We start from the raw sequence: 12,574 nt of genomic DNA, 5'->3' as shown, positions 1-12,574 counted from the left end.
CACTGAATATTACAGGGAAACCTGGGTGTATGTGAACTGGTGTGATAGTGTGTGTGATGGTAACCTACTCTTCACAGGGGGTGCGGTGGGAGGGGCTGGTGTGGCGAGATGGCAGTGGGTATGCGCAGGAGATTGCCCTGTTTGTGGTAGGGGCACACCTCGTGCAGGGGTGGTATAGGATTTGTACCGTTTGTGTCCGCCAAGCGGCCTTGGGTCTGGGGCTGTGCCCCTGGTGGGACTGGACGCACTGAGACATGGTGGGTGGCAGTGTGAGGCTGGTGTGTGCCGTGTGCCTGCTGGTGTACACAGGGACTGGGGTACGCGTGTGCTGTGGGTAACACCGGTTGGCACTGGGGAGAGGAATGTGCAGCTGGCCCTGTGTGCGCGGGTGCGTGTACGGGCACAGTGGGTGACGTGCTCTGGGTACAATGAAGACGTGCAGGGGCAGTGGCGCTGTGCGTGTGGAGCGCCGGGGGGGGGCACTAGGGATAGCGGGGGTGGCGCTGGGGCGCAGGGGCGGCCCCAAGGGGGTGGGTGCCGGGGGGTGGGGCGGAAGGAGGGGTGCCGGCGCCTTTAAATGGCGCTGCCTGGCGCTGCCGGCTCACTCCGGCGCCGGGCTGGCGGACGTAGGCCGGGCTTTTAGGCGTCTGCGCCGATCGCCTGACTCGGCCGGGCCCCGCGCGTGCGGCGGCGGCGGCGGCGGGGGGGCAGGAGCGGCCTCGGGGGCAGCCGCGCGGGCAGCCGGCATGGAGAAAGAGGCGGCGGAGGCGCAGTGCCGGGTGCTCTCCATCCAGAGCCATGTCGTGCGCGGCTACGTGGGCAACAAGGCGGCCGCTTTCCCCCTGCAGGTGAGCCGGGCGGGCGAGAGGGCGGGCGAGCTCCGTGCGGTGCCGATGCCCGGCCGGGGCGGGCAGGGAAGGGGTGTGTGGGTGGGTGTATACACAGACACACACGTACGTGTACCTCGCCTTGATCGGCGGTGTCAGCTGCTGCTGACACGCTTGGCAAAGCCCCTTGGTGTTTCTTCGGGTGATAAGCGAAGCCGAGCTGCTCCTGCAGACTGGCTGCCGCTCCCCAAACAGCCGCATTTCACTTGCCAGCTCTTCCTGAGCTTTGTGCTGGGGATATCTAATAGCGCTGCTTTCTGTCTTATAACCGTAACATCCGCTGTGGTCTGCTGCGTGCTATGCCACTTCGTAATCCTTCATATTAGGGTTGATTTTTTTAATACATTCGGGGGCATTAAATACGGTGATTTTAAAAGGGGTTGGAAAGGCACGTGGCTAGCTTTAGTTTTTTAAATGTGTTCTATTCTCAAGGCATATTGCAAACGCTCATTACCCTGTTTTAGAAAGCATACTTTAGCTGACAGCCATGTGTCATATTCTCAGTTACTTGGTCTGACCCAGCAGTAAGAAGGTCACCCCATGTAGAATCACACTGTCAGATGCATTATGGGTTCTCTTACCTTGGTCAGTATCCTACCTTGGCCACTGATGGAGGCGGGAAGCCAGATTTGGTGGACCAATAAGCCCATATGCTGCATGACAAATTCTATGTACTTGTGTAACTGGGGTATGCTCAATTGTTTATTGTGCAATGGAATAATAAGGACATTGTGACTGACAGAATCAAGAGACTTTGGACACAATAACATAAGGAATAAAGTTGCTTTAATTATACATATGGGGCATATCCCTAAGGTTTAGTCAGACATCTTTTTTTTTTTTTTTTTTTTACTTGTGGCTTAAGTGCAAGCCTGGAAGTCAAATATCTTGGTTCTAGCTCCACTATACTACACTTTTGTGTCTTGGATAAGTCACTTAACCTCTGTGTACATCAGTTTTCTCGTTAATAATGGGAATATAACCCATAACAGCCCAAATATTAATGCTTACAAAATGCTTTTGGGTGGAATGCACTGAAATATTTCTAATTTAAGAAGTACCTATTGAAGTAGCAGTGGGTGCTATCATAGAATATACATTTTTAAAGTTCTTCAGTGCATGTCATATAATCAGAGCTGTTGCTGGAGGTAACTACTACATCTCTGGCCTACTCCCAGAACCACAACTAGAATTGTTTGTGGCAAACCACTCGTAATTATACCTATCGTATTTGAAGGTTTTGCAAACTCTGGCTGGTTGAATACTAAGGGGAGCAAATTGCTGTTGTGACATCTTGAGTATCTGATTAATCATCAGAACTGTGAGCCTGAATTGTGGTTTTAAGAGCCCTTTATTTAAATATTTCACGGGGGAGGGAACAGTAACAGGCTTGGGGATTTGTTCTGTCATCTTTGTGCTCGTCAATCCTTCATCACCCTCCAATCCCCTTCCAGTTCTGTATCCGCTGATTCAAATAGGGTTAAATGTGGCTCTGTACAGCAGAGCTGCTGAATTCTGACAAGTGGTCAGACAAGATGTCTGCAGATCAAGGAAATGTTTTTTACTTAGTAAAAGGTAGAATATGTCTCCAGTTTAAGGACATAATTTACATTTCAATTAATATTTCATCCTTCTAATAAAATATACACCTGCTAAGCAGGCCCAAGTGTGCTTTTTGAGACTATCTCTATATTTGCCATATTGTGTAGCTCTCTTGCCCCCCGGCCATGAAAATGTTACATTGAGTTAGTGTTTTACTTTTTCTTATTGAAAACTTGTGTCAGTGGGTCAACTGAAAACCTGGTCTAAGCGCTGACAGCAGCTTGTCTGTCTGCGTGTAACAGTTCTTGCCAGACTGAGTCTTTTGGATCTTTTTGTTAAATTCTGTTTTCTTGTCCCACTAACTTTCTTACGTAAGGTACTTTTAATGAAGTTTCCAGCTTATATACTCTTCTAACCTCACAAAGTATTATTACAGCTGGGGATAGCTGTAAAGAGGGGGTGGGCTTATGGAGTCAGAAATTGATCTAATTTCTACCTAGCATCCTATAGTAGCCAATAGCTTGTCATAGTAACTTTTATTAATAATCCCTTTTGGCTAACAGAAACTGAGAGGCTTGGTAAACGGAACTTAAAGGAAGTTCCTTAAAGACCATTAACAGTCATTCTTCTAAAAGTTAGAGGATTGTGCTAGACCTGTAGCTGTCTGGAAGATGAAAGGGCAGCACAAAGGCATGTGTTGCAGAGACAATGTGATTTCCAAATAGAAAAGAAGCTGAATCCCATGGTGTTTTTTCTCAAAAAGAATTAAATACAAAGTGTGTGGTGGTTGGTTACTGTTTTTTTTTTCTTTCTTTCTTTCTTTCTTTCTTTCTTTATCACCAGTGCAACCTCACTAGTGGTAGCACTAATGCAGATAAACTGAAAGAGTGGGGTGGGGGTTGCTAGTGTTGCATATTAGACAATGTTCTGGTAAAAATGTCTTTGCGTCATCAATGCTAGCACTGTGGCAGTTGTTACCATCACTCTGAGTGCAACACTCTAGACCAGGTTAAAGGAGGCTTGCCAACTGTCTAATTATGCAAACTCGGAGACCCTGGATGTGGCCCTGTCCCACCCCTTCTATGTGGACCCACCCTACACTCACACCATTGCCTCTGTCACTTGTTGTCCCCACCTTGCTAACTTTCACCAGGCTGGAATAGGGAGTGAGGGTGCAGGAGGAGGTCTGAGCTCTGGAAGGGAATTGGGATCTGTGGAGGAAGGGCAGGTGGTCAGCCCTTACAGTCAGGAGCCACACCACCTGTGGTAATATCCCTTTGGCTGTGGCTTCTTCTAGGTGGGGGTCCAGGGAGTCTCTGTGTGCCACTGCTCACAGAGACCGCCCCTGCAATTCCCATTGGCTGTAGTTCCTGGCCAATGGGAGTTACAGAGTTGGTGCTCCATGTGGAGGCAGGGTGTGAAGATGCCCTCACCTCCCAGGGCCACAGGGACAGGGCTGGCTGATTCTGGGAGTGGTGCAAAATTAAAACAGGTAAAGAGCCCTTCTTTTGCTCCACTTCTGTGCTGGACTGTTAGTGCCCCAGATTTCTAGGTTTGACTGAGGTAGCTTCTGGGAGGTGGGGCATGATTCTGGGAGACTTTCAGCAATAGTAGAAGAAGAGTTGGCAACCTCGGCTAAAGGCACCTATCACCATATACGACATAAAGTTACGCTAAAAGCAACAGGGCATAATCACTGATTTCTCTTGTTTCTCGCACTCTTCTGTTCACCTCCCTATGATTGCAATTGTTTCATCTGGAAAATCACAGGATGTCTATTTTAATTGTGTAAACTGGGGTGTGCATCAGTCTAAACCCATCGAAACAAACACCATGTTCTGAGAGGAAATCACAGATTTCAGGAAACGCTGCAAAAATCAGGCCTACATATTTAGGGCTAGCTTGCTAGAGCTTACTGAAACTGGTACTTGTTACGACTTCTGCTGTTGTTGCAGGTCTTGCTTAAGTAGACGATGCGTGTGTCTACGCTTGCATTCCTCTTTTGAAAGAGGTAGGCAAATGAGGTATAAATGTGCATAATCAACACCATTTGCATATTCTAATTTCAAAAGAGCTTCTTTCGAAGGAAGAAAGCCAGTGTAGATGCTGCTCTTTCAAAAGTAAACCCATCTTCAAAAGAATCCTTCTTCTCTTTATTTAATGGGAAGAAGGATTCTTTCAAAAGAGCAGCGTCTACACAGGCTTTCTTCTTTCAAAAGAAGCTCTTTTAAAATCAGAATATGCAAATGAGGCACCAAATATGCAAATTCATACCTCATTTGCATACCTCTCCCAAAAGAGGGATGCGAGTGTAGACACACCAAATATGTTTAAATCAACATCTGTATTTTTAACAGGTCCTTTCCTCTGCCATGTATCTACTGCATTAAAATATTCAGGAAGAGTAGCTTTTGAAATGGACTGCCTTTTGCTAATTGTGTACTATTCGCTTTCTGTATAATGAAGCATTGGTTCCAAATATTCATGAATGGGTCAGACCACCTTAAAAAACATACAGCGTTTCGTATAGCATGGTTGTGTCTGCTATAGGCATCTACTGTAATGAAGGAATTACAACTGGGAAAGTATTAATAACCTTTAACTTCCTCCAGAGACACATTGTTTAGTTAATGTTCTTTGAACTTCTGTTCTTTGAGACAAAGCACATTTGCTAATAAACAAAGGTGAAAGATCCCAATATGTTGATATTTTCCCCCCACCTAAAATGTTCAGGAATAATGCCCATCAGAGCTCCATCTGCATTATGTATCTTGCCTTGTGAAAGTCTGAAATAACAGTTTCTGCTGGCAGAGTTGTTCGGGGACTGTGGTAATTTTGTTGTACTACCTCCTTTTTTTTTTTTTTCCCCTTAAGAAGCTGTTCTCAAGATGCTCTGTAACATCACTTTTGGGGAAAATAGACTAAATTCACATCCACACAGCCTGCATAACCGTGCTAGTAAAAACTTAGTGCTTCCAGATTTGTAATATGGAAAGACCATTGACCTGCAGAATCTCATTCTGCACGTTTTCATAGTAGAGGTCATTCACCCTGTACTTTGGTCTGTTGTGGTTTTCATGGGCTACATGATACTGTTTAGCAAATAGTTGATCTGAAGAAGTGGATCCATCTCAGGAACGCTCATTCCCTAATAAATTATTTTGTTACTCTTTAAAGTGCCACAGACTGCTTTTTTAGTTTTGAAAGAATACAGACTAACACATCTACCTCTCTCACTGTTTAGCAGATAATGCAGGTTTCCCTGAGCTGTTTTCCCCCCCCCCCCACCTATAATTTAACTTTCTACCGTGTGTATTTGCTTCTCTTGAAACATCCCCTCATTCCTAAAAGTTAAAAGTTGTGCCACTGAAGTATGTGCTGGGAATAGCTCCAGAGACGGAGGTCCTTCTCTAACCACAGAAGAGATGCAGCAGAGCTAACCTTGACCTAGAGCACAGGTGGGCAATAATCTTTGACTGGGGAGCCACTCTGAGAATTTGAGATATGGCCAAGGGGTGCACTCTTCTATGATGTTAGTGGAGAAGTGCAGGATCTGTGGTGGAGGTTGGGTGCAGAAGGGTACTCGGGGTAGGGGCTGGGGTACAGGAGGTGTAGGTGTATAGGTGTAGGAGAGTATTCTGACCTGGATGTGATACAGGGCCTGGGCTGGGATTGTGACCTGTGGTAGGAATGACAGGTTTTGAGCTGTGACCTGGGGCAGGTGGCTGAGCTGCAGGAGTGGGGTCCAGGGTCTGGGAGTGGATGCCCCAAACTCTGCATCCAGAGAGGTGGGGTGCCAGGGCCAGTAGCCCCCCTGCCCCAGCTCTGTCAGGCAGGCCCCTTGCCTGTCAGAGCCCAGCATGCTTGCTGCTCAAAGCATCTGGCTGCAGTGGCTATGTGAAGGCCATGCCCCCATCAGGTACCCCCTGCGCACTGGTTGAGATTCAGGTATGGCCCAGGCAGCTCTCCTTGGCTGGTTTCTGCTCACGAGGAGCCGTAAGACTGTGCTGGGGGCAGTGGCAGTGCACAAAGCCCCTCCACTAGGGTGTGCAACGTGCACTGATGCACCTGGCTGCTGCTGCCAGCTGCTTTGAGTGACATGCCGGGGGGTGTGGTAGGCAGACTTCCCCTGAGCCATGGGCTGCATTGGGCCCAGGGGCCATATTTTGCCCACTTCCTCTTTATTTTGAATTCTATCCAGGGTTCTTATAGTGTGCCCATCTTTCAGGTGCTCAGATCCCAGAGAGGACAGTTCGTTCATTTGTTTAATCTTTGGCTATTGTGATTCTTTTACTTTAACAAGGTAACTTCTGAGGTGTGGATAGTTCTCTTCTTGGAATAGTCCAGAAAAGTACTGTACTAGGTGTAACCCTAACCCATTTGGTACCTGCCAGATTGGTCTGCATTCAGGCTGGCATTCTGAATTCAGTCACACTTTTAAATTCTGTTGCTAAGGAGCTACCTAGTGATGTGTAAGTTAGCCTTGGACAATATTTCAGACTGTTTTAAACTGAATTTCCATCCTTCCTTCAGTTTTTGACAGAGGTGGAAAAAGTAACCAAAAAGTTCCTTGAGTAAAAGCTCAGCTGCTTTTGCTTCTGGATACTTGAGTACAATCTAGATGTGAAGTGTGTGCATACTTTTTATTGGGTAGTTTTCCAGAGGGACACCATTGACTTGTACTGTCAGGTCCCCACATTTGCAAACTTAATGTTTGCGAATTCAATTATTTGTGAGTGGCTGCTTCCCAGATCTCCGAGTCCCTGCCGTATTTGCGAAAATCAACATTTGTGAGGGTTCTGAACACTGAACCCTCGCAAATGCTGTGACCCTACCGTACTTAAATACATTCACACGTGCACCACTCATGCCGCACATTAGTTTGTGATAATGTTGAGTTCATATGGTGATTGCCTCGTGTCCCTGAAATATGGGGGAATCTCTTCTGTTTTCACATCTTGATTCTATTAAAATAGCTACCTCTGTTTAAAAGCGTTGACTAAACACCAGCACTTGGATCTAGATAATGAGATTCTTTGTGATGTGTTTATCATTTAGGTAAGACAAACCTCCCTATTGTGGGAAAAAAGGACCCTTTTGAAATGTATTTAGTGCAGGCTTCTCTGCTGAATGGAGTGAGCTGTCTGTTCAGGCAATAATGGAGACTATTGATGCACATTTTCCTTAATTCTTTCAGTGATTCCTTAAATATTTCTGGTCCCTCTGGAAGTCTGAAGGAGATGAGAAAACAATTTTGAATGCTCATAAACGGCCACTTCTGTATTGTTTAGAAATGGGCCCAAACAGTGTTCTGGTACAGGTACGAACGTCCCTCAAATTCATGGCTATTCAGATCTGAAGTTTTGCTCTGAAATGATCTCTAATGCTAATCTCTGTGCCTGGCAAGACAGTTGTGAAGTTTACTATTGTTCTGACCTTTTACAGAATCCTTTAAAAAGTGCTAGGTGCTGTACAGGTGTATAGAAAGGCACAGTCCTTGTCTTGTTCTTACCACCTAAAATGATAAAGGGGTGTGGCATACAGTTTGTCTAGAATGTTGTCTCTGAGGAAGAACTTTGCTGCGCATAACACTCCATAGCAGGTATTTGCAGGCTATTATCTTGTTACATGCACATTCAGGGAAGAATTTTTGATCGCGTACATCTTCATTTCATTCAGGTTTATGTGATGGCTGAGCGCAGAGCCTCAGCTGACGTAAATTGGTATAGCTTCACTGACTTCAAGTTGAAGACCTGCCCTCTTTTTCTTAAGAGCCATTTCACTTAACTAGAAAATGTTGGGAGATTTGGAGTTGGTGGAGGTTTTTTGCTTTGCTTTATAGAATTGCTTCACTCTTCTTTGGAATCCTTCAAATGAAGAGGCATGAGAGAAGGTCTACTCAAATTTGTTCTCCCACACACAGAGCAAAATTGAGGCTCAAGAACCAATGTTTGAAGTATGGGATCTGATAAATTGTGTGTGCTGAGTGGTTGGCATGAAGCAATGTGGCATCCTACATAAACTGATCAACAATGGGTACTTAGTGATAAGTAATGTAAAACCTCAAACACTGTGAAAATCCCATCTTAGCCAACTGTTCTTACCTCTGACTGTTGCCAGAGGTGTCTTTATATTTTTGGCAAAACTGGTATAGTTTATGCCGATGAAATATTATTAAATTAAACTGGAGATATTATGCCGATCTTGCATGTGTCTTGCAAGCTTTAATCCAGCTTTGAATGTTGCTGTGAATTCAGCTGTGACTACTTCCCAGCACCAGTTCTCCTGCCGTTTGGAGTGGTTAAGAACAGAATAAAACAGAAAACTATAGGTATACCTTCTCCTCCTATTTGCCAGCTGCACTGAAATCCAGCTACACACCACAGTTGTTCTTAAAGATAGGAGAGTTGAGTGACTTCAGATTGCATGAGAATGTAACCTCTGTTGGAGAAAGTAAAAAATACATTCTTACTGGAGGGTAATTTTGGTACACTATTGTCAGAACAGACATCAGAAAATGACTGTTTTCCCTCTGACTAGGTCTAGAAGGTGTGGAGGTAATTTCTGCCCCATTTTTAGGGCAGAAGTAAGTGGTCTTCCTGAACCTGCAACCTTTCCAGGCTCCATTAGTTGGAATCTATTCTGAATAATGTTTCAGCGTTCTGATTCACATGGATGTTTTACTTGTCGGATAGGAGGTGAAAGTTATTCAGAAATCAAAACTAATCCACAATAAAGATGACAGACCTGTCCATGCTTGTAGCAATGTGAGCAAAAAAAAAAAAAATCATACCTGCCTTTGGCAAAACATGGTCTATAGTTTGGGGATCTCAAAGATAAACTGCTGGACAGTTTCACAAAGGCAGTGTTCAAGCCATCCAGTGTTTTCCCTTGTCACCTTGGCAATGGCAAGTTTTTATCTTGCTGAGTATTAGAGTTTTTTCCTACAAAGGTGCAGTTTTGTATTAGAATTGAGTATATGGTTGGACATGACGTACCGCTCATCAGACAGTAGATAACTGCCTGAAACTTGGCTGGTAGTCATTCATAGTCTGTATACCTTTTGGTCAGTCATTGCTTACTATCCTTTTGGAAGATGTAAGATAAGCGGGGTAATAGAAAATCTGTAGCTGGTTAGAACTTCAAAGTTGGATGCTATTACAAAATGCTAAATTTAGTTTATGGCATCTTAATTATACTTTTAGCTTTTTTAGGCCTAGCTTTACTAATCAAATTTTAATGTCATTGGATTAAAAAAAAAATCAGAGTTCTGATTTTTCTAAATAAAAACGGGACACAACTTAGAGTGCAGACAACTCTTCAACCTGCTGATACCTAAGATGACTATATACAGGGTTCGGGGCGGGGTGTGTGTGTGAGAGAGAGAGAGAGAGAGGGAGTGAGAACGAGCGAGCGCTGGGGGAGACAGCATTGAGAATTGGGGGGCAGCAGTAATTATTTTAAACTGGGACATTGTGTGATTGTAAATGCAACCTGTTAGGAGAGCTCAGGAATAGATGTAGAGTCTGCGGTGACTTTCCTTGACTTCAAGTCCGTTGTTCTTTTGGATGTAGCCAATGACACCTGTGTGAGAAGTGCGTATTTTACTCCATTTTCATGCTAGTCACCTGAGGCATGTGCTGCTTAAAGTCATAGGCAGGTTAGTGGCAGAGTTAGGAATAGAATTTAGGAGTCCTAATTCTTGCTATTCTGCCCATCTCTGTAGACTACTTGCTTTGTAATTTGGTAGTCAAGTGAACTGAGGTACGAAATGTCTTAGACTACACGTGAGAACTGGCTATTCTACTTCAGCTCCAGTTGTCAGTGGAAACAGAATTGGGCCTTTGGTCATACCTGCAGTAGTTACTAAATGCAGCTGAGTAGCTTTCTGTCTGGAGGTTCTGTGCTGCACTCGTCACCTTAATATCTGGCATCTCCCATGGGTAAAGCAAGGTCTCTGCCTAGTGGATTTGATGAAGTATTTTGGTTTTCCTTCTCCTATGGGTTTTAGGAGTCTCCCTCCTGAAGGGACATGTAGCCTTTTTTTCTCAACTGTTCTCTTTTAGAGGGCTGAGATCTCAAAGCCTGTAGTGAGTTAGGATGTGAGCCATTTATCACCCTTCTGCCTGGGAGAAGGCTAACTTAAATATTTTTAATAGGATAGTCTCCTTCTTAAAGACCAGACACAACCATAACACTCCGCCTTGTGCAAAAGAACAGTTTCAAGGATCATATCAATGGTAAGACTAGGGTGATCCAATATCCTGGTTTTTTATGGAGACAGCCCCAATATTCAGGGCTTTGTCTTATACAAGCACCTGTTACCTCTCCGCCCAGTCCCGATTTTTCGCGCTTGCTGTCTGGTGGTCATAGGAAAGACCTACAGCAGTGTCTGTGAAATAACTAGAAAAATATGCCATTTTAAAAACATTTTATATGGGTGCTTTGACACACAACTTGATCATGGCTTGTTAATACTTTTCCTTCATATGCTATGTAGTATGTAGAAATAACCAAACGTCAAGGCTCTGGCCTTAGAGCTGAACATTTTAGATAAAACATGGAGATATACGTGTGTCACAGAACTGCAGAGGACCTCATGGAGTCCATTACCCTGCACTCACAGCAGGACCAAGCACCATCCCTGACTTTTTTTTTTTTTTTTTTTTAAATCAGTCCCAGACTCATGAAAGGCCTCCTCAGGGATTGAGCTCACAACCCTGGATAGCACATTGGCATTGTAAAACCACCGAACTCTCCTTCGTCCCAAATCAGATCAGATACTTTAAAGTCCCATCTCTGCTAATAGATGCTTGTGAATTTAGTTGCATAGCAGTGCCCAGGAGTCTAGTTAGCTATAGTCATGGATCCATTTGTGGATTTCCTTGATATGGGTGAATATTTGATGTGAATATAAAATCTGTGGACTCGGGCTAATAGCATGTCATAATATCTAGCAACTTCTATGGCAAACCACAAAATATATAAGCAGAGTCCTCTCCTTTATAGAGTTAATAGCAATGCTCCTATTTGCTATTCTGGGAGCAGAGTCCAATCCCTCACAGACAGAGGAGGGGAAAAATACATGCCCTAGCTGGGAAGCTCACATGTAGAGGTGTACATCTAAAGATGAGGAACAGGGCAGCTTTTTGTTTTGTTTGCTTTGAAAGGAAGCAATGTGTTTGGGGTTGGGGGAGCTGTTAAGATTCCCTTGCCTTCCCATTTCAGACCTCCAGTAAGTCAATACTTATACAACTCCAGTAATTTAATTCCAAACAAAGATTCGTGAAGAAATGGCACCAAAAACCTCTGTCATTGTTAGCTGAGTTGATAGGGAACTGAACTATATGACGCAGGGAGAGAAGATGATTGCTGTGTGCGTCATCCACACACAGGAGGATTTTTTTTTTTTTGTGGGGGGCATGGGGACAGTATGTGGTACAGGATGAGAGAAGTTATGTTGAAAGGCATGCCTTTTGGGGAGATAGGAGAGAGGCTTTGCACTGGGTTGGTGTCTTGAATTGAATATTAATGATGCGTGCTTACGTTTCTGTCAGAGAGGAGAAATGTAACAATGATATGATCATATTTGTGCTGTGGCTTAAAGGTTGGTATGAAGGAACATCTTTAAAAGTGCATTAGCCTGTCTTTTTATTTATTTATTTTTTTTTGGTTTAATTATTAAACGCTCACTGATGCTGTGAGCTTTCTCAGAGAAAAGCATCGATTTTTAGAAACCAACTGAAAGGAAATTCGCTGTGCTTCAAGAGAAGCTGCTGTAGTCTTTCCTCCTTTGACAGCCATTCTATTACAATCAGGTCAGCCAATCCACAGCAAGCTGAAAACACTACGTTTCTTTGCTGGGGAGGTGCTGGGGCAGGGGGGAGTGTTTTTCTTCTTGCATTATCCTTCAGTACGTCTTCCACGGTGTACAAGACAGAGGGTGATCTCTGAAAGCAGAAAAGAGATGTATATGCACAACAGGCCAGATGTTTGTTTTTCTACCCAGTGACTACAGTCACATGGTGGGAGCACAGTGACTTGGAATCAGGGACGGGTTCTTGGCTTGGCCATTATTTTGTTTGCTATCATGATGCTAATTCCTCTTTCCCCACATGCATGTGGCTTTTGCTGCCCCCCCTCCC

At 44.4% G+C, this 12,574-nt stretch overlaps 1 protein-coding gene across 3 annotated transcripts in view; it reads left to right on the top strand.

Annotated features, from left to right (window-relative positions):
- The first annotated feature begins 618 nt into the window (after positions 1–618).
- The window catches only part of PDXK (pyridoxal kinase), a 94,124-nt gene continuing 82,168 nt past the window's right edge, over positions 619–12,574 (top strand). For all 3 annotated transcript variants that reach the window (XM_074995472.1, XM_074995463.1, XM_074995455.1), the window contains exon 1: positions 619–848. In XM_074995472.1, the coding sequence (XP_074851573.1) occupies positions 747–848 (102 nt within the window). In that variant the 5' untranslated portion in view covers positions 619–746. The remainder of the gene's footprint in view (positions 849–12,574) is intronic.

This window comes from Carettochelys insculpta, chromosome 1 (genome assembly GCF_033958435.1).
Source record: "Carettochelys insculpta isolate YL-2023 chromosome 1, ASM3395843v1, whole genome shotgun sequence".
NCBI lineage: Eukaryota > Metazoa > Chordata > Testudines > Carettochelyidae > Carettochelys > Carettochelys insculpta.
Note: the sequence above shows the minus strand (reverse complement) of the source record. Positions and strands in the feature narration are given on the sequence as shown.